We start from the raw sequence: 26,738 nt of genomic DNA, 5'->3' as shown, positions 1-26,738 counted from the left end.
AGGGCCTCCCCCCCCCCTGTGCCCACTCCATCAGGGGACAGTGTGCCTGGGAGGGGCTGTGCCTTAGGGCCTTCCCCCGCCCTGTGCCCACTCCATCAGGGGACAGTGTGCCTGGGAGGGGCTGTGCCTTTGGGCCTTCCCCCGCCCTGTGCCCACTCCATCAGGGGACAGTGTGCCTGGGAGGGGCTGTGCCTTTGGGCCTTCCCCCGCCCTGTGCCCACTCCATCAGGGGAGAGTGTGCCTGGGAGGGGCTGTGCCCTCAGGGCCTTCCCCCGCCCTGTGCCCACTCCATCAGGGGACAGTGTGCCTGGGAGGGGCTGTGCCTTTGGGCCTTCCCCCGCCCTGTGCCCACTCCATCAGGGGAGAGTGTGCCTGGGAGGGGCTGTGCCCTCAGGGCCTTCCCCCGCCCTGTGCCCACTCCATCAGGGGAGAGAGTGCCTGGGAGGGGCTGTGCCTTCAGGGCCTCCCCCCCCCCCCCGTGCCCACTCCATCAGGGGACAGTGTGCCTGGGAGGGGCTGTGCCTTAGGGCCTTCCCCCGCCCCTGTGCCCACTCCATCAGGGGAGAGAGTGCCTGGAAGAGGCTGTGCCTCAGGGCCTTCCCCTGCCTTATTTCATCCCTGATTCATACAAGCATTCGAAGGCAGTCTCTCCCATCTGGCTGGCTGCATGCTAGCAACATGCATTGGGGGGAAGAAGTTGTGAAATATATTATCTACATAGTAATATGATGCATGGTTTCATATGTAATGTGTCTCTGTTTGTGGTTACATGATGAACGCATCCTCATTGTAGAAAGTACAGAGAAGTTCCGATATAGAACCCAGAACCGCCTGGGCGCTCTCTCGGAGAGCTCTCGCTGCCACCTTTAGGATCCGCTTCCTTCTGACTTTGCTGATGAGCATACATTGTAAGTTATATAAGGAATCTCACCAGGCATTTGTAGTCCCTAGCAGCTTTTTATTAAACGGAGACCAGGAGCTTTTTTCTATGCCCTTAAAAATTGATCAAAAGCACTCTTTTGGTGGCCATATGCATTTTTATTTAAACTTGGGGTGGTAGTGCATTATTTCAAAGCTGAAATGCTATAGAAGGGTGTTCAGTATAGAGCCACACTCCCAGTGCCCCGCACCAGCGCCCCAGGCTGCCCTCTGTTGGTGTCCTGAATTTCTCTGCTATAGTTTCTTGATGCAAAACCAAACAAAGGCAAGTTGATACTCTTAATTCTTCGTTTCTGCAGTCAAGGCCACTTGTTGGGCACCCAGCACAGCCCACTTTGCTCTAACTAGATCTCTGTCTGGGGCTCCTTTCTCAGCAGCACAGGAGTGCGAGCTTATTCTTCAAAAGCACATTTACATTTTTTAAAAGCAGTTTATTTAAAAGATAAATAAGCATTTATTTTTTTAAAAAAATAAGCTTTTTTTTCTCCCCAGTCTCTCTTAATCTATTATCAGTGATATCCCCCAGTACTATTTTTTTTATGTACTCTCCCAGAATTTCTTTTATGCTTGCACCCTCGTGAGTGTACATGTGTGTACCCCATTTCTGACCCTGCCATCTCATAGGGACCGGCCATAATTCCTTGAATCAGTCCTCTGTAATTGGGCTGTTAGGTTGTTTGCTTTTTTTTTTTTTTTTTTTTGTCTCAGCAATGGAAGGAGAATGTTCTTTGATGTAAGTGTTGATGTCTTTGGTTGTTTCTCCTAGATAAATTCTTGGGAACGAGATTTCTGAGTCACAGGAAGTGGCTGTTTGGGGATCTTGGTTTTCCTAGTAGATGATAGCTTCTCTCCTTCCAGCCACCCTCATGAAAATGACAGTCAGCTTAACGGGAAGGCCACACTGACCCCCCGGCCCAGAAGTTCTGATCGTTTGAAAAGGAAGTTTTTCCAAGTGGCTAGGCAGTTTCCTCCTGGTTGGGTTTGAAGGAATCTCTCAAAAGCAGCTTCTTAGCAAAGTCTGCAGCCAGGATCCCAGTTCAGTTGCTGAGCTCCACCCATCTGGAAGGGGCTCTGGCTGGGTCGTCCTCCTCTGGACTACCATGTGTAAGAAAGAGAACCCCTTGTGTTGGCAGCACAGGTTCATGTCGAGTGTCGAGGATAACAGAGCACACTGCCCCTGCTTCTCGATGGTTGTCATGTTGTTATTATCATGGTTAAGTCAGTTATTGAGGCCTTTCTACCTGCCAGGTACTGCACTGCATACTCTGTAGCTATTGACTCACTTTGTGCTCAGAATAGCCTATGATATTACTACCGTTAAACCTATTTTACAGATTAGATCAGTGGGACACAGAGAAATCAAATGGTTTGTTCCTGACCGTCAGTCGGGAAGAAGCGGAGCTGATCCTGAGCCCCGTGGCCCCAGAGCGCAGACTCCATAGTCCCTGGATTCTCCTGCCTCCAAAGGGCACCCTGTTTCTTCATGGGGAACCTTCTTGTGTCTTCCAAACCACTCTACGAGCAGAGCTCCTGGCTAAAAGTCCCACCTTCGCGCTGGCTTTTCCTCTCTCTGGCAGGGTCTGTAGAGAAAAGCCTTTGAAGTGGGGCAGATGGATTCATATCTGCTTCCTCCATGTGTGACTGGGCAGCTTTGACAGCCTCTCCAGGCCTCAGTCTCATCTGTAAAGTGGTGGTGGGGGTACCACCCACCCGGGATTGTTACCCAGACTGATGAAGATTGCAGTAATACATCTCTGACAGGTGCGAAGTGGGAAATAGAAGCTCTCTTCCCCTTACTCCCCTGCACCCTTCTCTGTTTCACTTGGTTCCTCTTAGTTTTGATCCACATTCTTAAGCTCTCACCCATTCGAATTCGATGAGCTCACAAAAGGAAATGTGCTCCCTGGGTGTGATAATGTCACCACCATTTATTGGGCATCAACTGGTGCTGGCCATTTCCCTGTCTGCTTTACATAATAACTGCCGTCGCGCTAGGCAGTTCAGTTTCCCTTACTCAATCATGTTCTCACGGGGCCCTTCAAAGTCTGAAGAAGGAACCATGTTGCGCTGCCTTAAATTGCTTCTGTGTTCTTTGGGGGAAAGGATGGAGCCATCTGCAGTAGCATTGGCTGTTGGTGTTTATGCATTGGGCTTGTCCGTGTGTACGATGTTCATCTTGGTGACAATGATATTTTTTTCTACTGCACATTTGATATCTTGCATCTCAGATTTTAACTAAGCCTTTATAGCTACAAAATTACATGCTTTTATGTGCCTATGATTATCTCGATAGGATTAACAGCCCTTTTTCTGTAAAGATAATTGAGATCTCTCGTGCTGGCGTATTCTTATCCCTGCAGCACCGTCTCTGCCCGTTCTTCCCCGCACTCTCTCTGCCCGTTCTTCCCCGCACTCTCTCTGCCCGTTCTTCCCCGCACTCTCTGCCCGTTCTTCCCCGCACTCTCTCATTGTTTTCCTGCACCAGCTTCTTCACCTCCGTCTGAACAGGAAATGTTCAGGGATCATCGAGAGGCAGGATTCTTTTAAGATAATGCAAACCATGGTAACCATGTTGTATTTTTTGTCTCCCTTTTTCCTCTCCTGATGGCAGGTGCCTGGAGATTTGAGTCAAACATCTGAAGACCAGAGTTTGTCGGATTTTGAAATGTAAGTTCACAGCGTCTGGTTATGAGTGGCCCTTTGGAAATAGGACTCTGTGGTTTGGCTTGAGTCCCAAAAGGACCACACAGGGAAACAGAAGTCACTGACGAAGTTCGCCCAGGCTGGTTTGGTGACTGCAGAGGTGGGGAGTTGTTCGTCTGTGGCTTGAGGCTGATCTTCATATGTATTTAATGTTTCCCTTTCTGTATTGAAAAATTGTTATTATTTTTGGCTGCCATTTAAGAGCTGAAAGGTATCATATCACATAAAAATGTAAATTTCTTTATCATCTTTAAAAGAAGCCTCAGATCCCTGCACGGCCACAGAGCTGAGCAGCAGCTGCCTCCTTCCCACAGGGCAGAGCTCATCAGCGAACCGCAGCCCCACTTCTCCCTATTGCCTGATGCTGGCGCCCACCACTCATTTCACTGTCTGTGAGTCTCCTGTAGGAATCTGAGTTTACAACCCCTGGGCTGTCGGAGACTATAGTTCAATGCATTGGTCTGAATTTTGATTGGATCTAATTTTGTGTGGTGCCGCTGCTGATAACCCCTAAGGAATTTAGTTGGTCTTCAGATTGAATATTTCTGATCAGGTTGCCTTGGGTTTCAGATGGATAATCCCGTCATGCTGGGGACATGGGAGAGGGCGTTGTACCTGGAGAGAGAGGGCAGGACATGGGAGAGGATGTCCTGTCAGAGCCAGGCTGGCCTGTGTTGAAATCTCAGCTACAGGACTCACATTGGTGTGACCTTGGGCAAGCCACTAAACCTCACTGGGCCTGAGTTTCCTCATTCATAAGATGAAGGTCATGATACCAGCCTTGCAGGGTCATGGCAGTGATTAGACTAAGATCATGAAACACGTGCCAAGGACCCCCTCAGTGCTCAGGTGGCTGCAGTGGGTGTGGACGGGCAGTCAGGCTGGCAGGATGAGGAGGCGCAGGTGGTTAAGAGGTAAAGGATGAAAATCAAAGGTGAATTTGCCCCCCATGGTCCAGGGTGGGTGAGTCCAGCACAGACAGGACAATGAGGTGTAGCCTGGTGGGGGGCCAAGGAGGGGACAAGCTGGGGAGCAGGTGAACGCCATACAGGAGAATCCCAGAAACGTGGCCGTTGTGACCGAAAAGGACTCGGTATTAAAAGAACTTACCCAGCGCCGATGGCAGGGGGATGTCATGTCAAGTCCTGGATGGAGGGAGGAAAAGCCGCAGTCCCTGCCCTCTAGCCGCCTCCGCCTGCTCCGGTCACATCATCTCTTCCCCAGAGATCTGTAACTTTAGGCACTAGTACAATTTTGGGGACCTTTACAGGGTGACTATTGGGTACACAAACCAATTTGGTAGTTCGGAATGGCGATTTGTACCCGGAGCCCCGGGAAAGTGACCAACAGTAGAGGAGGGTCAGCACCTCAGCTCGATGCTCAGGAGAAATGCTGCTTGAGGAGATGGCGATTTCTTTGGGAAAATAAACGCTCTTGACTCTAGAGCTTGTGAGACATTAAGTCGTGGAACCCTCCATGATTAACGTCTCAAGTTCCAAGCACAGGAGGTGGGCACATTTTCACGAGCTGGTCTTTAGAGAAAAGGGGAGCGTGGGGAAAAGCGTTCAGCCCCGAAACAGCTCTGAGTAGGGGCGAGGTGCAGAACTTCCCAGCCCGTCCAGAACGGCACAGCTCTGTCTTGATCGCTGTTGCGATTGATCTTGATGTCTCAGCAGCAGTTAATTATCAGCTCCTATGAGCTGGATCCGCCTGGCGGACATGTGGTGGCAGTGGTGGGAGGGGCCTAGATGCACAGTGACTCACAAGTAGAGTTGAAAGTCTTCACAGAAGGCAAAACTGTCACATAACCAAAATAACCCTCGAAAATTCCTTAGATAGCCTATGAGGATTAACTGAGATTATATATATATATATAATGAGATTAAGTATATATAATAATTATATATATATGTAAATAAAAGCATATGGAGCCATAAGTTGTTAGGTACTTGGTAAATGATTTTGCATTTGCATTTATTTAAACCTTGTTTTATTTGAGTCTTACACAAACTCTTTGGTCATGGAGACGCTGAGAGAGGACTGCTGGTATCCTACCCGGTCACTTCTTGTTTCCCTTCCTTCTGCTCTAACCTCTGCTGCTCTCGTAGCATGGCTGTTCGTCTCCTGAGCTCTCTCATGGAGCCTCACCTTAAAACGGGGGCCAGGTCTGAAGTGAGCACAGCGAGGAGGCAGTGTGGCTCCTCCGGGTGCTCCGGAGACTCCCTGGGCATTGTGGCACCTCACCCTCCACAGTCTCAACGGGGCTGCTGGTTATTACCCCTTCTTCAGATGAGGAAACCGAGGCTCAAATAAATTCTGAGCCGCAGTCACTCAGAACTGAAGGGCAGCTTTTTCTCATTCCAGACTACAAACTGCATATGTAAATTTAAAAAATATTTTAAAGTAAGTCCTTTAAAAATAACCTTGGAGGACCAAGTGATGAGACTTAAACTGGTCCTTCACTGTGAAGTGTTAGAGATGTTGTCATAGATTGTTTGCACACCATGCCTCTCAGAGGGAAAAACAGTCCCTCCTCCCCTCTTTTTGGTAAATTGACATGATCAATTTTGATTTTCTCTTCGGTCAGATCAAACCGGGCGCTGATCAACGTCTGGATCCCGTCAGTGTTCCTCCGGGGCAAGGCGACCAGTGCCTTCCACGTGTATCAGGTAAGCACCTGGAGTTCAGCTGGGCGTCGCCGCTGGGGCAGCTCTGATGCTCGTTCGCCATGCCGTGGTGCCTTCGCCTCTGAGCAGTGGAGTGCTGGTGCTGTACTTAGGAGGCCACCACCTGCAGACAGGAGCGTTGCAGCTGCCCAGCCTCCCTGAGGAAGTGGTCCCTCCTCAGAGCAGGAGCAGGGCAGAGCCTCTCATGCTAGTTAGTCCTCTTGGTTTGGTGTGGCCGTGACCCCTAAGCTCTGACAGCTTGTTTAGAAATGGGCTTTGTTGGCTTCTGTTGCAACTAAGTCCAGGCATAGATCTGGCCTTGGGAATGACTGGTCCAGTGTTGCAGAATCTGCTGCCGTCTCCTGTTTTCCCCTGGCGAGGCGTCCGGCCCGGGCTGGCTCTCTGTGGGTGGATGAGATGGCTCCCAGCAGTGCCAGGCTCTGAGCCTGTCAGGGTGGCGTCAGCCACGTCCCCAGCATTTCGTATGGCTCTGTGTTGGATCTCAGGTCCATTCCTAAACCTTGGGGTTGGGTGGTAGACTTCTGTGATTGGCCAGGTTTGGACCATGTGACCCCTGCTACCACTGGGGTTGGAGTAGACCTTACTGACCAAGTGTGTATGAGAGGGGAGATGTGGTTCCCCAGATGTAAACCAGGCCACTCTTCCCGAAGAGGGCAGCAGGTAGTTGACAGGAGAAACTTCAGATGGCTCCTCAGTCTCCTTCGGCCACCCGCTGGATGGGGGTCGAGTGTCTGGGACATGGGGCCTTTCTCTGTCTGGCGGCTGCTCTGCCTAAGTAACTGCGACCCCGGTTTTCCATCTTTTCTCGGATTTTCTGATGCCTCTTCCAGCCCCACCCGCTTATCTTCTTTTTGTCTTTCTTCTTTCTGGCCTTGGGTCCTGACCTCCTGCCACTGGTTTCACTTGTCCTTGGACTGGTGTTCTGTTTCCAGCCCTGACTCATAGCTGCTTCCGGTTCTGCTGTCTTCTTGTACCACAATGGTTTTCGTTAGATTTTGTTTTATTCCCTAGAAGCTCTGTGAAAAGCCTTGAGTTTTGTTGCCATTTTTCTTAGTGGGGAATTGACCCACTAAAGAATTCTTTTAAGATATTTTCCCCAGAGACTGGGATGATGAAAAAAAATGCCATTGAATTTAAAAATAAAAGCCCTGGTTTTAATTTTGTGGCCTTAAGTAAATCTTAGCTTTCTTATCTGTAAAGTGCAAATAATAATAACACCTACCTTGAAAAGCTCTTATTAGCATGAGAATTATTCATTTTTTGTCTTCTAAAACTATCTCCGTGTTTGGACTCCGGTGGCAGGTCTGGTGGTGAACATGTGTTCTAGAGAAACGAGCACAAGCAGGACGCACACATCTTACGCAGAATCTTACGGACAGAGGATTTTGGCAAGGAAGCTTGCACCAAAACGTCATTCTAGCTTGTTTAGCTGGGCAACACCAGTGCTTTAAAATAAAGTGTTAGAGAAGCTGAGTGTCTGTCTTGCTCTCAGCTATGACTTAAAAAAGAGAATTATGTATGATGGATTTCTTTTTAAAATATTTACTGATTTTGAGAGAGAGAGAAAGGGAGAGAGAGACATCAGTTTGTTATTTCACTTATTCATGCTGCCGTTGCTTGATTCTTATGTGTGTCCTGCCCAGGGATCGAACCCACAACCTCAGCATGTCAGGACAGGCTCTAGCCAACTGAGTTACCCAGCCAGGGCCCAGATTTCTGAATATCTTCTCTTTCTTCCTCTTTTTATCCCAAATCCAAACAAACAAATTCCCCCTTGTTTGAGTGCCATTCAAGTTCTGCCTTGTCATCAGAAAGCTCGGGGGTATTGTCTTGAGGATGAAAAGTGAAGCAGACAGCCTTTTTTTTTAGAGCGAAATGAAAATGCTGGTATCACTGGAGAGGTTTCCTTGACCTTTCATTTAGGACTCTTTCCCCTCCTCACCCCGAAAGCAACTTGGCAGGTTTTAGCTTCTGAAAGTCAGTTATGAAATGAGATGGACACAGCAAATACGCTGTTGTCTGGGAGATTGTTTCCACGGTGGTCACAGTGACATTCAAGCCACTCTCTCCCCGTACAGGGTGTCAGAGCCTTCCCGGGTGTGGTCCAACCAGTGGCACAGAGGACGTGGCCCGGATTTCCTCAGCCACGGGCCTGGAGCTCCCACATCACGCACGGAAGTTTCAGCCCTCATCCTGGGCTCTGAAACCTTCCTGGATGTTGGAGTGGGGGGAGTGGCACCTCTGAATGTGGTCGTTTTTCTCCTTCTAGCTAATGACGCTGCTGCTGGGGGCCTCCAGAGCAAAATCTGAGCATGTGTTCCAAAGCGTTTTAGAAAACCTTTGTTACAATGTTTGTTTTTTTTAATCATAAATGATATTGGATAGAAGGTGACTTGTTTAAGATATCAAGCACATGCTTTGGCTAGTGTTCCCCAGAGTGGGGGACAGCAGAATGGCTTTCTGTGCTGGGATGGGCTCAGGAGAGCGGAGGCTGGACAGTGGTGCACACCCTGCAGGGAGACGGCCACAGCTCTGCGGTGGTTGTGATCACCCAGCGGAAGAGGCTCCGCGTGGCCACTGGGCCTTTAACGCCATCTAATCCAGGGGTCTCAAACTCGCGGCCCGCGGGCCGCATGCGGCCCGCTGAACAATTTTGTGCGGCCCGCAGACTAATCCACGAAGTTCAAAATATTTTGGATAAAATTAAGTAAGCCTAGGGGCCTTCTTTTATTTTTCATTTCTCTAGCATCCTAGCTAGATATTAGCTTAGTTAACAGCAGTTGTGATGCGAACTAGTTTCTGGTCGTTTTGTGACACTGAGTAAACTGCATGTACGATTGTGCTTGTTGTACTGATTTTTTTTTGTTTTCAACTGCAGTGAGAAAAGTGTTGCGTAACAGTTGCCTTTTGTAGACCTAGTGCAGCCCGCCGAACGGCTGTGATCTTGCTCTGCGGCCCACATGCTGAGTTGAGTTTGAGACCCCTGATAATTGTTCTTAAGAGAAAGACAGAGGACATTGGGATCAGCGCCTGTGGCAGGCGGCAGACTCGAGCTTACTCATTTACCTTGTTTTGGTTTTTCTTGTGTTTATTTGTACATTGCTTTCTAGTTATAGAATTGGAGAATTATATTTTTCTGTTTACTGTGGTGATGTATAATTCCCTTTTAAAATAAATACAAGTAACCTGACCAGGCGGTGGCACAGTGGATAGAGTGTCGGACTGGGATGTGGAGGACCCAGGTTCGAGAACCCAAGGTCGCCAGCATGAGCGTGGGCTCATCTTGTTTGAGCAAGGCTCACCAGCTTAAGCCCAAGATCTCTGGCTCGAGCAAGGAGTCACTCAGTCTGCTGTAGCCCCCGGGTCAAGGCACATACGAGAAAGCAATCAATGAACAACTAAGGAGCCGCAACTAAGAATTGATGTTCCTCATCTCTCTCCCTTCCTGTCTGTCCTTATCTGTCCCTCTCTCTGACTCTCTCTGTCACACCCACAAAACAAAATAAAATAAAATAAATACAAGTAGAAAGTGATTCAGCTTAAAGAAATACACTAAATAAACATAGTGAAAACAGCAAGAAGTTTAGGCCCAAGCTGGGTGAATGAATAATATTTGGGAAACACGGATGTGAAGGAATGGGTAGATTGCGATAAAACAGTAACAGCAGTAGTACTACTAAGCAGCACTGCCCTGTGTGTTTTACATAAACAGCTCCTCAGTCCTCGCGACAGGTGTGAGGTGAGGACCCTCCATTTAATGATCTCCACTTCATGATCTCCATTAAATGGGTGAGAAAACACAAGCACAGAGGAGCATCTCATTCTGTGACAGTTCTTATCAGTCCAAATAGCATTTTCTGACAAGGTACCAGTTTGCAGATACCATGAACGAGGGTGGAGTCCAGCTCTTTAAAAATCCCTGAAAGAACTGGGGTAGTTGCTTTATTCGGAAGGGAAGACCCGGCCTGACCAAGGTCCTGCCTGCGTGGGTGCCCTCTGCCTCCGAGTGGTGGGCCAAGGGCACCCTGCCGCCCAGCCAGGCACCGTCTGTGGGGCTGCCTGGGTCCACCGCGGATACGTTACCGTCAAAGGCCTGCCAAGGCCAGAGCCAGGTGGGGGCGGTTTTGCTTTGGAAAATTGTTAACGCGGGTACCGGTTCACAGTGGGCTGCCCTGGCCGTGGAAGAGGTGCTCCCTGGAACCTCTCGTTTGAGCAGTGCCAGGAGACACTGCCTGAGAATCTGCCTGGATGCTTGGAAAATGTACCCTGAAGTGTCAAAGGAACGGGAAGCGGTCTGGAGTCATCTGGCACAAAGGACTCTGGCAAGAAGTGCTGTCCCTTCAGAGGCCCGAGCGCAAGTCATTAACAAAGGTTTCTACCTCTGGGTGCAGCGGTTTCCTGTGGTCCGGGAAGGAGGCTGAGGCGTGTTCTGGAACTGAGAGCAAGAAGTGGCAGTCTTCAACCAGTTTTTAGAACAAGTAGAATTGATGTCTAGAACTTTTTCATTTAACTTTCTCATCCATGAATATTTCTTACACTTCTGGCCCCGCTAACAATTGGCTGCGTCAGACTCTAGCCAGAGATAAAATGGTTAAGCAGCAACAAAGAAAATGGAAGGAACAAAAACGCAGTCTACTAACTGGTCTTGCTTAGTATTTTCTGTCTTCCTCCCTGTGTTAACACAGTTGTGCTTCTGGGTTTGATTTCCCATCACTTCCATCTGAAATGGTTACATCTGCTGTTAATCAGTGAGTTCCTAGTTCCCGCCTTTGTAAATGTTTGACATTATTCCCTGAATGCCCTGACTTCCAGACAAGTTTGAGGTCCGCTGTCTTAACACCCTACCGTTGTGTTTGTGAAGGCGTGCTAGACCTTAAAACAACCTGCCTGGTTTTTCTTAAGCAAATATTACAGCCACTAAATTGGTGTGAGCCCTTAGGTCTTCCCCTTTGAGGGGGACCATTTGCTGTGAGTACAGCTGGATTCAGACCTCTGTGTGGGAGTAACGCAGCCTTTGAATTTAGCCACCAGAAATATTGGCTGCTGCACAGTATTCCATTTGCACAGCACAACTAATTAGGTCTCCTTTGTAAAGAGGCTGCTTTGTTTCAGCAAAGCCTTTTCCTTCTAGAATAAGTGCCCTTTGCTAGAAACCACAGGCTTGGCTTAGAGGAGAGCTGCTGTCCCGGGAAGACCCGCTGAGTATCTGAGGGCTCCCTCCACCGCAGCAGGAAATCCTGGAGCCCGGACAGTGTTTTTCCAGGGTCATCCTAGTGGAGGATATTTATATATGCGACGCAGGGGAGAGCCTTTCTTTTTCCTGTTAATCATAGATCACAGGGCCTGGGCAGGCTGCGTGGGGCTGCAGGTAGCGAGGACGCTGTTGATGTTTTTGCACTTTGCAGTTTCGGGTTTCTCAGCTCTTCCTATTCATTTTCTTTTCTAAGGTGGCTTACCCCTTGAGCCCCCAAGTTTTCCTGTACTTATAGCTCTGTCGTTTTGCTTTCATAATGTGTAGCTTTGCAGAGAGGGAGGAATTCATTAAGTAGAGAAGGATGAAATGGTTGCGCCCAGTGCAGAGGTGGGGGCCACTGCTGCAGTAAACATGCACCGTGAGGGCCTCCACCCTGGAGGGTGCTGTGCCAGGTTTGGGGGCAACAAGGGCCACTTCTGAAGCTGAGGAGAGTCTCTCTTATTCCCGTCCGGTCCTTCCGGCCATACCTGTGTGTGCAAGGCCGGCGGGAAGGGCAGCTGTGGGTCATCTGAATTCTGAGTTTCACTCCAGCCGGTTGGCTTATGTGCTGCATGATAAGCAAAACCACGGGAGCCTTTGTCTGTTCTTTTTGCTCCTTCCTCCAGAACTTTCCATCACTCAGAGCCCAGGACCTCAGCGCCTCTGAGGATGACCCCATTAACCCCCAGCTGTTCTTGGAACGCTCCCGGCTCCCAGGAGGGCCTGATACAGGCGCACAACCAAAACGAACAAAACTGTTTGCCTCCCCTTGGACGTGTGTCACTGTTATTTTCTGTTACTGTGTTCAGATTTTCCAAATAGGAGAACTGTTCTTTTTCTATCACAGCACAATTCTTTTATTTGTCTTAGAGCTGTTTATTGAGGGCCTTCTATATGCCAGGCACGTGCTGGCTCTGCAGAGCGGTGGTGAATGCGACTAGACACTGAGCTCCCCCACAACCTGACAGTCCAGGTGGGAGGCAGACGCTGTGGAGTTAACATAACATCCTCTCATGGCGAGGACAGGAGAGAGGAGAGAGAGAGGTGCGGGCGGGAGGGACGAACTGCCACTCATCTTGCAGATTGACAACGCATGGTGATGGATGAAGTGTATGGCACAGGGCCTGGCACACAGCTACTGAGTGAGCACCCTTTTCAGTGACCTACTAACCTGAAGTGAACACAGTCAGGAGTTCCCCTGCTGAACCTAATGTCTCTGCCAGGTTCGTGTGTTCAAACAAGCCCTTCTTCAGCATTCCCTGGATCTAGGGCTGCTCATCAGCTGCCTCGGGCTGCAGCAGCGAGAGACCTTTGTCCTCAAGGGCAGTGTGCAAGGCTCCGTGGAGGCGTTGCGGAGGGGCGAGCTCTTCTTGCTGGGGAGCCTGTGCTCAGAAAATGAAACCTAGTTTCATGATTCATTTCCCAAATGGGATTCCTTAGAGCAGGGGTCCCCAAACTTTTTACATAGGGGGCCAGTTCACTGTCCCTCAGACCATTGGAGGGCCGGACTATAAAAAAAAACTATGAACAAATTCCTATGCACACTGCACATATCTTATTTTAAAGTAAAAGAACAAAATGGGAACAAATACAATATTTAAAATAAAGAACAAGTAAATTTAAATCTACAAACTGACCAGTATTTCAACGGGAACTATGGGCCTGCTTTTGGCTAATGAGATTGTCAATGTGCTCCTCTCACTGACCACCAATGAAAGAGGTGCCCCTTCTGGAAGTGTGGTGGGGGCCGGATAAATGGCCTCAGGGGGCCGCATGCGGCCCACGGGCCGTAGTTTGGGGACCCCTGCCTTAGAGCAATGGTCTTCCAACTTTTTACACTCGGGGACCGGTGAAAATAGAACTATTTGGGGGACTGCTAAGGCAGAAATCACTCTGAGCATAAGTAAATTTAACTAAGATCATTGGGTCTGTGATCTTCGTATCACATCAGGGTGGCTCACTCTTTCATGGACCAGCATGAAGTTTCTGGCGGACTGGTCGCAGACCAGCGATTGAGAAACGTTGCCCTAGAGGCCTGAAGGAATTGGTACCCAGGCCCCAGTGTGTTATAGTTTTGCCAGCTGAGTTTGGTCTCGTTTTGAATTTAAGCGCAGCCATTACCTGTTGAATAGTGAACTGGACCACTGGCACGATTGCCCAGTGTCTCCAGGGTGCCACAGCATTGTCACCCTCTTCCTCCTCCCTCAGGGAGGTTCCCAGGGTAGCATCACAATTTGACGTGGCCTTTTTATCTGGAGCCATGAGCCCCATGGGCGTGCTGGTCTGAATACAGTATATATCCTCGGTTTCAGTCGCCAGATTTACAGCTGGGGCAGCCTCAGGTGGGGGTCCCACCCCAGGTCTGCTGCACTGGCCCCTCTTTCCCACAGTGCACTGCAGCTGTGTTGGTTGTTGCTGATGGCCGTCAGGGAGGGCATCTGCTTCCGGATCTGCCGTAAAACCTTTGTCTCCTCTAAGGCTCTCTCTGCCGCAAACAGGCAAGAGTTCCCATATTGGACTTTGGGGCATCTCCATTTCCCAGTTGGCATAGAAACAAGCGCTGGTGAATCGTGGAGTATTAAGTACAGGCATACCTTGGAGGTCCACAGGGTCAGGTCCAGACCGCTGCAATAGAGTGAGTCACATGAAAGTTTGGATTTCCCAATACATATAGAAGTTATGTTTACACAAGACTATAGTCTAGTAAGTGTGTGATAACGTTATATCTAAAAAATATACATACCTTATTTTAAAATACTTTTTCTTAAAAAGGCTAATTCGAATCTGGGCCTTCAGTGAGTCATAATCTTTTTGCTGCTGGAGGGCCTTACCTTCAATTTGTTAAAAAAAAAAAAAAAAAAAAGCAGCATCTGTGAAGTGCGTTGAAGTAAGTTCTTCCTATACTGTGTTAGGGATGCTTTTGGCTGCAAGTAACAGATTGTCGTCCTCAACATGACTTAGCGTTAGGAGTGAACCCACACGATGGAAAGTTGGGGAGTGAAGTGTTCTACAGCTCAGTGGTATCAGTGCCTTGGGCAGAGGCGGATTAAGGTCGGTTGAGGCCCTGGGCGCAGAAGGAAATATTGGGCCCCTTAAAAAAAGAGAGAGAAACAGGGAAAATAAAAATACATGTTAACCACGTTTTTAAAGAAATAAAAAATATTACTGTTAAAATTGCACATATGAAACCAAACTTGGTGTCATTAGAAAAAAATGTAAAGTTGGGGTTTTGCGGGGCCCTTCAGAAGTCGGGGCCCAGGGCACACGCCCATTGTGCCCTCTGTTAAATCCACCTCTGGCCTTGAGTGAGCCCATCTCTTAAGATTCTCCTGGTTTCCCCCTCCAGGCCTGTGGAATGGCTTCCAGTGCTCCTAGCACTTTCTCGTTACAAGACAGTGTTCTTGTTTGAAAGAAGTGTTTACACGTGTTCCTTTAGCAAAAAGGGAAATCTTTGCCGGGAGCCCTCCTGCGTCCTTCCATTAGATCCTGTTGACCCAAGGGGAGGGCACATAGCCTGCTGTAGCTGGAAGGGCAGTTGGGAGAATGGGCATCTGCCCAGCTCAGTCTCTGAATGGGCGGTGGGCACCCCTGACAGCTGAGACGGGTGGGAGCTCCCACTGGCTCGGCAGCCAGTGGCCACAGGCATTTTAATGTACAGTACGTTGTCATTTAATCCTTTCAGCTACCTTATGAGGAAGGCACTATTGTCATCACCCCCGTTTTATCGATGAGGAAGCCATGACTCCATGGGCCACACATAGGATGTGCCTTGTCCCTCCTTCTCTCCCCTCCATGCAGCTCCCTGCCCACCCCATGGGCGTCCGCACCAGCATGCGTTTCAGGGAAATGAACTTGTTTTCATCACTCATTTCCTCCAAGGAATTCTGCCCACAATTTCATTGACCCATCACTCATTGTCAGAACTCCCGTGAGCAGTTGATATTGGTGACAAGGTAATGGTCTCATAAAGCAGAGAGAGCTTTGAAGATCAGAGTGTGGGATTAATGGGTCCCTCGGAATTTGAGAACTTCGTTAAGGCAGACACTTTCCACCTAAATTTATCAAGTTATAGAGTACTGGAGTTGAAAGAAAATGGAGAGCTGGCCTGTGTGTGTGTGTGTGTGAGAGAGAGAGAGAGAGAGAGAGAGAGAGAGAGTGTTTGAAAGACTTATTTCAGTTCTCTTACTTCATACTTGGAAAGCTGGAAGACAGACATGTGCCTTTAAAGTAGTCTGTAGTAGAGGTGGACGCGCCATTTTGGTGGGTGGGAGGTCCGGGTTTGACTCCTGACTCCTTTTCTGTATTGGTTTTTTATTTGAGGACATGGAAAGAAGTGACTTGTAAGAGACCATCCTGCCGGTGGCACATAGAGTAGCACGTGGACACGTTGCCTTTGAACCCTTTGTCTCTCTGCTGTGTCTTAGGGTAACCTTACTCTCCCTCTCCTTACTCACTGGGGCCCCAAATAACCCAAGTTTTACCCAGAGAGCTGCTCAGGGCACTTATTAGGTGGGTGGTTAATAAACTAGTTTTGCTTTGTGGTCACGGGTGTCACTTACTGAGTGTCTGGGTTGAGTTGGGAAGGGAGGGGTCAGGCTTGGCGACATACATCTGAGGATGAAGCAGCTGAGTTCTGAGGGAGAAGGTGGGTGTTAATAATGACAAGTGTTGCCCTGGCCGGTTGGCTCAGCGGTAGAGCGTTGGCCTAGCGTGCGGAGGACCCGGGTTCGATTCCCGGCCAGGGCACACAGGAGAAGCGCCCATTTGCTTCTCCACCCCTCCGCCGCGCTTTCCTCTCTGTCTCTCTCTTCCCCTCCCGCAGCCAAGGCTCCATTGGAGCAAAGATGGCCCGGGCGCTGGGGATGGCTCTGTGGCCTCTGCCTCAGGCGCTAGAGTGGCTCTGGTCGCAACATGGTGACGCCCAGGATGGGCAGAGCATCGCCCCCTGGTGGGCAGAGCATCGCCCCTGGTGGGCGTGCCGGGTGGATCCCGGTCAGGCGCATGCGGGAGTCTGTCTGACTGTCTCTCCCTGTTTCCAGCTTCAGAAAAATGAAAGAAAAAAAAAATAATGACAAGTGTTGAATGTTTCAAACAGGATGCACAAAAACAACAAAGGATGTAGCTAAGCCACCCTTGCTGACGTGGTGGTGCCCCTAATGGCGGGCAGACCCTCTTAGCAGTAGTAACTGTCATTCCTGGGAACAGCTCCGGCAGGGCGCAGGGCAGGGGTGGTGTCCCCGGAGGACGGGGGAGCGGGGAGCAGGGTGCAGCGATCTCCACGGGGCTCTGAGGTGAGGACTGAGCCAGGGGAGCAGGGTGCAGTGATCTCCACGGGGCTCTGAGGGGAGGGGTGAGCCAGGGGAGCAGGGTGCAGCGATCTCCACGGGGCTCCGAGGGGAGGGGTGAGCCAGGGGAGCAGGGTGCAGCGATCTCCACGGGGCTCTGAGGGGAGGGGTGAGCCAGGGGAGCAGGGTGCAGTGATCTCCACGGGGCTCCGAGGGGAGGGGTGAGCCAGGGGAGCAGGGTGCAGCGGTCTCCACGGGGCTCCGAGGGGAGGGGTGAGCCAGGGGAGCAGGGTGCAGCGGTCTCCACGGGGCTCCGAGGGGAGGGGTGAGCCAGGGGAGCAGGGTGCAGCGGTCTCCACGGGGCTCCGAGGGGAGGGGTGAGCCAGGGGAGCAGGGTGCAGCGGTCTCCACGGGGCTCCGAGGGGAGGGGTGAGCCAGGGGAGCAGGGTGCAGCGGTCTCCACGGGGCTCCGAGGGGAGGGGTGAGCCAGGGGAGCAGGGTGCAGCGGTCTCCACGGGGCTCCGAGGGGAGGGGTGAGCCAGGGGAGCAGGGTGCAGCGGTCTCCACGGGGCTCCGAGGGGAGGGGTGAGCCAGGGGAGCAGGGTGCAGCGGTCTCCACGGGGCTCTGAGGGGAGGGGTGAGCCAGGGGAGCAGGGGAAGCACCTGGTCTCAGGAAGGTGCACTGCACGGGAGTCTAGAGCCGTGTCCAGGCCTGCCCTGCTCTGTGTGTCATGGCCAAACCACTCCTCCTGTGGGCCTCTGTCTCCTCCAGTCTGGTAAGACGGTCTCTGAGGCCCCCTGAGCTCAAAGCCTTCACTTCCTTGCCCCAGTTGGAGCCAAGACCCCCAGGCTCTGAGGAGGCCTGCCCAGACCCCCTGCTCCAGGCCTGCTGTCCCAGTCTTCTCAGCCCCTCCTCTGATGGAGAAGCCGGGAGGGGAAGGGACAGTGGCCGCTCTGAGGCAGGAGGAGGTGGTCAGTGCAGCCGAAACTGCCCTGTATGCTCTGAGCCATGGTGGGCGGCGCTGTGCACAGGCACACGTGCGGGACGGGCCTGTCCCAGGCGCACGGCCCTGGCCCTTCCCGCCTGAGCCTGCGGCTTTCAGAGCCGCCTGGCTGGCAGTACCAACTTCCCTTACTGTTTTTAGATGCTGGTGTCAGTTTTTCAGAGCTTACCTTAATTTTTTTTTCCCAAATGAGGCAGGAAGTAGATAATGACATTAATAAGTGAGAGGGGTGTTTGGAAGTCCTTCTCTTTGTTGTAGGGCATTAAACATGGCTTCAGTGGGCCCTCAGTGGGGCCGCCATATCCCCCTTCCCCTCCACCGTCAGAGAGAGGAACCTGAGGAGGAACTCGGCTAGGGTGGCCGGTCCTCCGTGCTTTCCTGCGGAAGTCTCTGTTCCAGGTCTCCGCATCGGGCCCTTTCCTGTCCGCTCCTCGGAAGGGACATTTCTGGTGAAGGTAGAAGTCCAGACAAAGACGTTTTCCTGCCTGCCTGTTGTTATTCAGACGCCTAAAGTTTTTGTTTTCTAAAGAGAGACCTCTGCATTTGTGTTGTCCCCAGGAGCACCAGGTGGCAGGGCGCCAGGACAGGCGAGACCTCCGGGAGAGTCTGGGGCCCCGGCCTGGGCCAAACTCTAGCGTGCCTGTGTGCTGTGAGGGCAGGGAGCCGGGCAGGACCCCACAGGCTGGCCACAAGCGCCCAGTGTCTGCAGGGCAGAGGCCCCTCTAGGTGACCCAGGCACCGTGGACACCCACCTTGTCCTGTAGGAAGGGGGCAGGACCCTCATAATGGCTGAGATGGTCTTCCCCAACAGCTCGGCAGGGCCATCTCGAAGTCTTGACTGAAATGCACTCAACAGGCTCTGGCCAGTAGGCTCAGTGGTAGAGCATTGGCCTGGAGTGTGGAGTCCTGTCTGATTCCCGGTCAGGGCACACAGGAGAAGCGACCATCTGCTTCTCCACCTCCCCCCTTCTCTCTTTGTCTTTGCCTTCTGCAGCCATGGCTCCAAAGGTTTGAGCAAGTTGGCCCCGGGCTCTGAAAATGGCTCCATGGCCTCGCCTCAGGTGCTGAAATAGCTCAGTTGCCAAGCAATGGATCAGCAGCCCCAGATAGGCAGAGCATTCCCCTATAGAGGGCTTGCCGGGTGGATCCCAGTTGGGGCGTGTTCAGGAGTCTGTCTCTGGAAACCTTATCTTTCATAGCCACCTCAGGCACCATACGATGTGTTTGAATGAAGTCTTGTAATTACACAGGAAGGACAGATTGTCACTTCTCCCTAACCTTCTTGCCTGAACAAAAAATAAAAATTAAAAAAACATTCCTAGATGAAGTAATTCAGCCATCAAGGTCTCCTCCCAGGAAGGTTGGTATCTAATGCCTAGTGTGTGCATCCATCAAACCTTCTTCCCGCCTGATGACAGGGGCCCACCTGTCATCGTTTGCAGCAGGAAAAATGAGGTGCCTCACCCCCAGAACATTATCTGGCTCCATCAGGGGATGAAATAAGGCTGGAAGAGGGGACTTGGTCAGAGCTGACAGGTAGATGGAGTCTTCTCCTCAGCTAGACTCCCTGGAGAAAAGATGGCACACTCTGTAAAGTGCCACGCTGTGTGCCCTCATGCTGACGAACCCAGGCCGCAAACGCCCAGTCTTCCCTTGAATACCTCCCGAAGGTTTGAGTTATTTTTATGGGGTAGCAAAAACGATGATCATTAAATTCATATCTCTCCTGGGAGGAGCTCTGGCCAGAGTGCATGATGGGAAGTCTGCCCGGAAAGCTTGTCTGAGGATCCTTGGTGACGGAGGGAGTGGCTGCTTGCAGCGTGTGGCCCGGGCCTCCCTCCCTCGCGCCTCTCCCCCTGCCTGGGCGGCTGGGCCCGGAAACACACCTGGGGCCCCTGTCTCATCCTCAGCCCCTCTTGTCAGCTTGTTGGAAGACGAGAACACCAGGACAGGCAGTGCTCTGCTCACGGATTCTGAGTCAGAGAGGCTATTTATTGGTGGTCCTTCCTAAACCTCGGTGTCTCTCTGCTTTTCCTAAACTTTTCCCCTCCTGTCCACTAACACAGAGCAAGGAGAGCCCAGAGTTTGGGGTCACAGCCCCGTTATTTCTTCTGTCATCAAACCCTTCCCAAGCCTCTCCTCCGTGCCTGGCCCCACGCTCAGATCTGCAGTGGAACGGGCGCTCCCTCCAGAGCTGCCAGCCAGTGGCCGCCCAGAGCCCTGGAGCCTCCTGCCCCACATGAGATGCTCGTGGGCACTCTGCGTTCTACTCCACGACCCATCCATCTCTTGCATAGAAATTGTTGTGCTTCCCTCGCTGGTCTACGTGAAGATGCTCTGGGTTTCATGTGCTGAGTCCAGACTTTGCCCCGCCGCACACCTCGTCTGCCCAGAGTCCAGAGGGCCTGGTTCCGAATGAGCTCGGATGGAAGCTGCCTGTTTCCCAGGCCACTTGCTGCTTTTGCGCTGTCTGGCTCTGTCTGGCGGCCGGGGCAACCGCCCTCCAGGGCACTGGGCAGGGAGATGGGCTGGGGTATCGGCCTGAGGGTCTTCTTATTTTCTTCCTTTCTTCTTTGCTCCACGATTCTTCTCCTTTTCTCATCATTTCCTCCTTCTCTCCATCCCTCCTTTTCTAGTCTTTTCCTCTCTCACTCTGCTTCCTTCTTCCTTTTCCTCTGCCTCCTTTACCTCCCTCTCTCCTCCTCTGCCCCTTCTTCTCTCCCCCTTTCCCCTCTCTCTCTGTTTTGTGTCTGTTTCTCCTCTCCCCTCACTTCTTGCCCTCCCGTCCTTCTCCTTCCTCCCCTCTCCTTCTCTCTCCTTGCCCATTCTTCAACCTCAAGTCAGAGGGGAAGCTCGCTTCACTGTGTCTGCCGTTTTTCCTGGGCCCTGGACAGAGGAGTTCTTAGGCCCTGGGCGGGTGAGTGTTTTCTACCTTTGTCGTTGGATGGCATCCTGGATCCATTGTTCTCTAGGCTGGGCTGCAGTCTTTCTTCTCTGAGCTTTTGGGAAGTGGGAGGGGAAGGGATTAAAGTGTGGGGGACAGTGCTTTCTCCTCCGGGAAGCCTGAATCAGCATTGAAATGTGGCAGCCCCAGGGTGCCTGTCTACAGGACTGTTTGAAATCAGATCCCAGCGTGCTGAAAAGATGCCCCCTGGCATGATTACCTGGTCACTCCTAATAACATTTGCCTGCAACTATTTTATGACCAATTAATGTTCTAATATAGACTTTAAGTGTTAATTGGTTGGTGATGTTTTTGTTCTTAAATGGGAAGAACTTGACTGCTTTTCATCAAGCTGTTAAACCATATGCCAGTGCCCCTAAATTAACCTGATCAGCAAACAGATCTCCAGCCGTAACATGGATCAGACGTAGGATATTTTTATTGACTGCGAGGACTTTTTTTCATAAAAAAATTGTTTTCCAATTGGAGTGGTAGGAAGGGGAAAGGACACCTGTTTTATCTGGCTGTGATCTTGGAGGGTCTGGCATGGTTTGGCCACCTACACCAGTTTCTAGGGTTTTCTTTGTATTTTTGGTGTTTTCTCTGTATACCTGATAACAATTTTGGTCCTGAGACTTTGGGGTCTCCTATTCAGAGTCAGTTCAGATGTCCCTTCTCTAAGAAACTTCCTTTTCATTACCAGGAGCAGTTACTGTAAACCTGCCTAAACTTGTCCAGTGTCCATTACAAGACCAAGGGGAGGGGTGGGGTGGGTGAGGGGTAGGGACGCTGCTTGACATGCTCTGGCAATGGCCTGCCCCGGCAGAGCAGCAGTCCTGAAGGGACCTGGGCTGGTAGTAAGCCGCAGAAGTGTCGTTAGTCCCGATGCTCCCGTTCACTGGTCCTTGTGCTTTTCCCTGTGGGCAGGTGTCCCTGGGTCCTGTGTCTCGGGCCCAGAGCTGAGCAGGTGTCCTTGGGGCACTGTGTCTCAGGCCCAGAGCTGGGCAGGTGTCCTTGGGGCACTGTGTCTCAGGCCCAGAGCTGAGCAGGTGTCCTTGGGGCACTGTGTCTCAGGCCCAGAGCTGGGCAGGTGTCCTTGGGGCACTGTGTCTCAGGCCCAGAGCTGGGCAGGTGTCCTTGGGGCACTGTGTCTCAGGCCCAGAGCTGGGCAGGTGTCCTTGGGGCACTGTGTCTCAGGCCCAGAGCTGAGCAGGTGTCCTTGGGGCACTGTGTCTCGGGCCCAGAGCTGGGCAAGTGTGTGTCTCGGTCCCAGAGCTGAGCAGGTGTCCTTGGGGCCTGTGTCTCGGGCCCAGAGCTGGGCAGGTGTCCTTGGGGTCCTGTGTCTCGGGCCCAGAGTTGAGCAGGTGTCCTTGCGGCACTGTGTCTCGGGCTCAGAGCTGAGCAGGTGTCCTTGGGGCCTGTGTCTCGGGCCCAGAGCTGAGCAGGTGTCCTTGGGGCCTGTGTCTCGGGCCCAGAGCTGAGCAGGTGTCCTTGGGGCACTGTGTCTCGGGCCCAGAGCTGAGCAGGTGTCCTTGGGGCACTGTGTCTCGGGCCCAGAGCTGAGCAGGTGTCCTTGGGTCCTGTGTCTCGGGCCCAGAGCTGAGCAGTCCTGGGTACTGGGATGGACAGGGCCCTCCAGACGCAGCCGTCTCTTTGGCAGGAGCCAGCCTGCTCCGCTGATGTGACTCCCATTCACACCCAGGCCAGGGCTCCTCAAATTGGGACGATGTGGGAGACTAGCTGACCACCGATTCTTCTGACCAAAATATTAATTCTGATCTACATATGTCCTTTCTTGATTGAAGAAGAAAGAAACCCATGTCAAACTGGCTTAAGAAAAAAGGACACTTCTTGGTTGACTAATGGAAAATCTCAGTGTCATGAGGACTATCTCCCATCTTTGGAGAGAGTGGCTTTGCTCTCTGTGTTGGCTCTGTTCACAGCCAGGTGACAGTGGCAGGACGTTTGTAGGCGACTTTGGGCTGTTCTCTGCTTTGCTCAGCTGCCCCAGTGGAAGAGGCCTCTGTTGCTCCCAATGCTCACGGCAGCCCTGGGATTCATTCTCATTGACTTGCGCTCACCTGTCTACCAGTCACTGTGTCCGGTTGAGAGCTGTGCTGCAGGTCACATACCTCCTCCTACAGTAGCAAGTCAGTGAGAGAGGGGTGCTTTCCCAAGGGAAGTTGAGGATGCTCGTACCAGCACAAAGGGGAATGGTGTCAGACTGGCCTGAACGCACATGCCCAATGAAGCCTTCAGGCTGCTTACAGCCCAGGCTTGGCTTGGGAGCCAGTTTGGTGACATTTATGTATCTCTGCACCAGGACTTTTCAACTGCAGCACGCTTGACATTGGGGCTGGGTGATTCTGTGTTGTGGGGGCTCACATGCTCATTGTAGCATGTCAAGGGGCATCCCGGGTCTCTACCCAGTAGCTCCCACATCCTCTCCTTGGTTATGACGACCGTGGGTGTCTCCAAACGTTGCAAAATGTCCCCTTAGGCATAGTTGCTCCAGGTTGAGAACTGCTGCTTTACTCGTTTCTGTTGAATGCTGTTATGGTTTTGTTTTGTTGGATATTAATGAGATCATATAATACAAGTCCTCCTCCCCAGTACATAGACTTTTCTCCTCCTTACTCTTCTAAACTTCTGCAGATGGATTATCCCCTTGTATAAAACATTATTTATGCAACTGTTCTGATGCTGGACACTTAGGGTTTTATTTCCTGACCATTGCAAACAAAGCTGCCAGGATTGTCCTTGTAAAGACCTCTTTATACATGTTTTAGGTGTTTTTTTAGGATAACTAGCTAGAAATCGATTTGCTGAGATGAAGAGTATCTACATTTTTTATTTTAATAGGCCCATCCAAATTGTTTACCCAAAATCCTGAACCAATTTATCAACAAGGTAAAAGAATACTTTGTCCCCATGTCCTTGTCAAAATTGGGTATTATCAGTCTTTTAAACTTTATCAATTTGATAGAGGAAAAACATTACATTTTATTGGTGTTTGAATTTGCATTTTCCTTATTACTGTATACTTGTGAGGCTAAGCAGACACCTGTGCTTTAATTTGTCATTTGTATTTGTATTTGGAAGATTGCCTCCTCCTTACCTTGTTCCATTGTTCTACAGTATTGTCATTGTTTTCTTATCGATTACTATTATAGTAATCCCTTGTACTATATTTGGTCTCTTGCTTGTCATTAGCTGTACTTATTAGATTTATTGAGTGTTCTTTTCTTGCCTAATCTCCAAGTCTTGGGAAGCAAGGAGTTTTTTGGCTGACCTGCTAAAATACTCTGTCTTATTTCATATCATTATTGCAAGAACCCTGAGCTTTTGTAGATGTTCTTTTCATTGTAGAGGTGGAGGAAGAGATGTGTAGATGGTTAGTAAATAACTTGTCCAAGGTCACACAGCTGACAAGTGTCAGAGCCAGAGTCACTGCTGGTCTTCCCTCCCCAAGGGTCGGGCTTTTACCTGGACTCCCAGCTGCTCCAGAAGACAGGACGGAGGCCAGTGGGTGGGAGTTGGAGAGAAACAGGTTTGGGCTCATCTGTTTGTCTCTCCTGACTGTCTATTCATTTGTCTCTCTCCATCCGTTTGTCCCACAGTGGGCTAGGTAGGATGTATTGTAGTTTCAAAGGATAAAGACACACTCTTGGTTATTAACTACTTGATTTAAGAAAAATTGAATGTGGATTCAAAGGCAGGTGGTCTTACCAGGTACTGATCTTGACGCCCCTGGCCACATATGGCCCATGCGAGGCGGGGGGGGGGGGGGGGAAGATAACCTCTGAAGCCCCTTTCCAAGCTTATAAGTTTGTAAAAACTCTGCTGACTCTTAGATCTTCCTGGTCTACATAGGCAAAAAGGATCTCTTGCCACTCTGTCATTGTTGATTTTACTGTCAAAACATGAAAAGTGGGTACACAGGTGCCCGTTATCTTGAGGCTGCCCCAACTGCAAGTAGCAGCCGGTGTGCTTACCCACAGACTTGCCCTTCTTGAGGGGAGCTCTAGCTGAGCTCTTCGCAGCCATCAGAGTTAGAAATACGACCAAAGATTTACCTCTAAACCAACGTGTCCCAGAGTGTGTGTGTGTGGGGGGGGGAGGGTTGGCAAAAGCCAGAGGCGTAGGTTCTTGCCAAGGTTCTCGTGTAGTCAGCACAGCTACGGCTACCACATTTATGCCCCTAACCTGGCCCCAGCCCCTGAATTCTAGACGCAGGCCCATGGCGTGCCACCATGTGCAGGCTGTGACCTGCAGCTCCGGGAGGTGCTGCTCCCCCAGTAGAGGTCAGCTTCGTGAGCATGGCTGGGTGCCACTTGTGTTCCCTGCTGTATTCCCAGTGCCTAGATGGCGAGGCGGAAGGAGTACTGAACAGGGTTCCAGAGATTACAAGAAGGGCCTCAGTTAAACCGAAGGTAAAAGGGGATCTTTCAGGGCATCTGCTCATTCCTGAAAGACGACTTAGCGTTGAATAAGTACAGAGGAGGAACATATCAGGCAGGGTGAATGGGATGTACAAATCCCTGAGGCAGGAAACAACAGGGCGCCTGAGAGGACACCAGGGGCTGTGTGCCTGGGGTGGAGTGAGTGAGTGGGAGAGAGTGGGGGGCAGGTTGGGCGCTGCAGGTGGCTGGGGCTGTCAAGGCCTTGTAGGGGAGTCTGTCTTCCTATCTGCCTGCCTACCCATCCATCCACCCACCTGCCTACCTAATCATTGCTGCAGGAGACCAGGTGAGAGAGAAGGATGGTTTCGACACAGAAAGTGACCATGGAGGGGAGAGTGGGTTGATTTGTCTGAGATGGCAGATTTATCAGGGTTCCTGGGAACCTGAGATGTAGACTCTAGAAACACCCAAATTAAACCTAGATTGGCCACTCAGCTCATACTTGGGAGAGTTGGAAGACCTTTTCTGATGGAATATCTAATTGTCGAAGTCACAGTTTTTTCATCTTTAAAATAGGGACACTACTCCCTTCATAGGGTTGCTGTGAGCATGAACGGAAAGGATGTCGCTAAAGCACTTAGCATGGTGCCTGGCCCATTTGAGGAACGGAAGGGACCCAGGAAGGGCAGCCAGTATATTCCCATTTGCTCAACCAAACAAGTACACGCCCCTGGAGGATCACATGTGCACATGAATGAAAGACCTGTGTGTGGTGTGACTCTTTACATCACACGTGGGCACTCGTAGACACGCGGTGGCCCAGAGCCTTAGAAGACAGGGAGCTTGGGGCCATGCCTCCCCACCTTCCCTCCCCAGCTGATTAGTGTCTGGTTTGCTGTTGGCTTTCATTGGGACTAGCAGGCCCTGACTGTGGCCTGGGGCCTCTGAAGTGGGTGATGGCCCGCCGCGGTTTCCTCACCTGAGAATGGCGTCGCCGCTCACCCCGACCTGCACCCTCAGGTGCGGGACGCAGCAGATGGAAACAGTCTGCGAGCAATTAGGCACCTGGTCAGATGTCAGCTATTCTGATTCACGTTTATGTGAAGCATGTTTTCCCAAGGCCTGCGGCACGGGAATAGTAATTATCCTATTTCTGTGTGTACGGAAAGCGATCCTGTGCGTTGGCGAGTAAACGCGTCTCCCAGCAGGTGAGCTCTGTCGCCGTCTGCAGGGCCTGGGTCGTGCTGGCCTGGAGGGGGCTCTCATCTGAACGGGGCGGGGGGGGGGGGGGGCCTTACACCATTAGGGCTCCTGTGCTTTTCTGTCCCCTATGCTGGGCTTTGAGAAGCCTCAGTCTCACAATAAGGTAGGAAGGGCGGGGCTGTTGCTTTAGGCTTTGTGTCTATTTTCCCACCCCTCCCAGATACAGAAAGCATTTTGAGTGCAACCTTTAAAGGTTATCTCCTCGTTCCGCCAGCAGACTCATCCCGGGAGACTGTGAGTCCCAGCTCGGTGCCAGACTTCGCAGCAGCGCGAGGTT

At 51.2% G+C, this 26,738-nt stretch overlaps 1 protein-coding gene across 1 annotated transcript in view; it reads left to right on the top strand.

Moving 5' to 3' along the window:
* Window positions 1-26,738, top strand: part of SNX29 (sorting nexin 29) — a 563,948-nt gene that overhangs the window by 396,904 nt on the left and 140,306 nt on the right. The window contains exons 17-18 of the mRNA XM_066382590.1: window positions 3,551-3,606; window positions 6,230-6,311. Coding sequence (XP_066238687.1) covers window positions 3,551-3,606; window positions 6,230-6,311 — 138 coding nt within the window. The remainder of the gene's footprint in view (window positions 1-3,550; window positions 3,607-6,229; window positions 6,312-26,738) is intronic.

This window comes from Saccopteryx leptura, chromosome 4, assembly GCF_036850995.1.
Source record: "Saccopteryx leptura isolate mSacLep1 chromosome 4, mSacLep1_pri_phased_curated, whole genome shotgun sequence".
Taxonomy (NCBI): domain Eukaryota; kingdom Metazoa; phylum Chordata; class Mammalia; order Chiroptera; family Emballonuridae; genus Saccopteryx; species Saccopteryx leptura.
The sequence above is the reverse complement of the archived record's forward strand: the minus strand, read 5'-3'. Positions and strand labels throughout refer to the sequence as shown.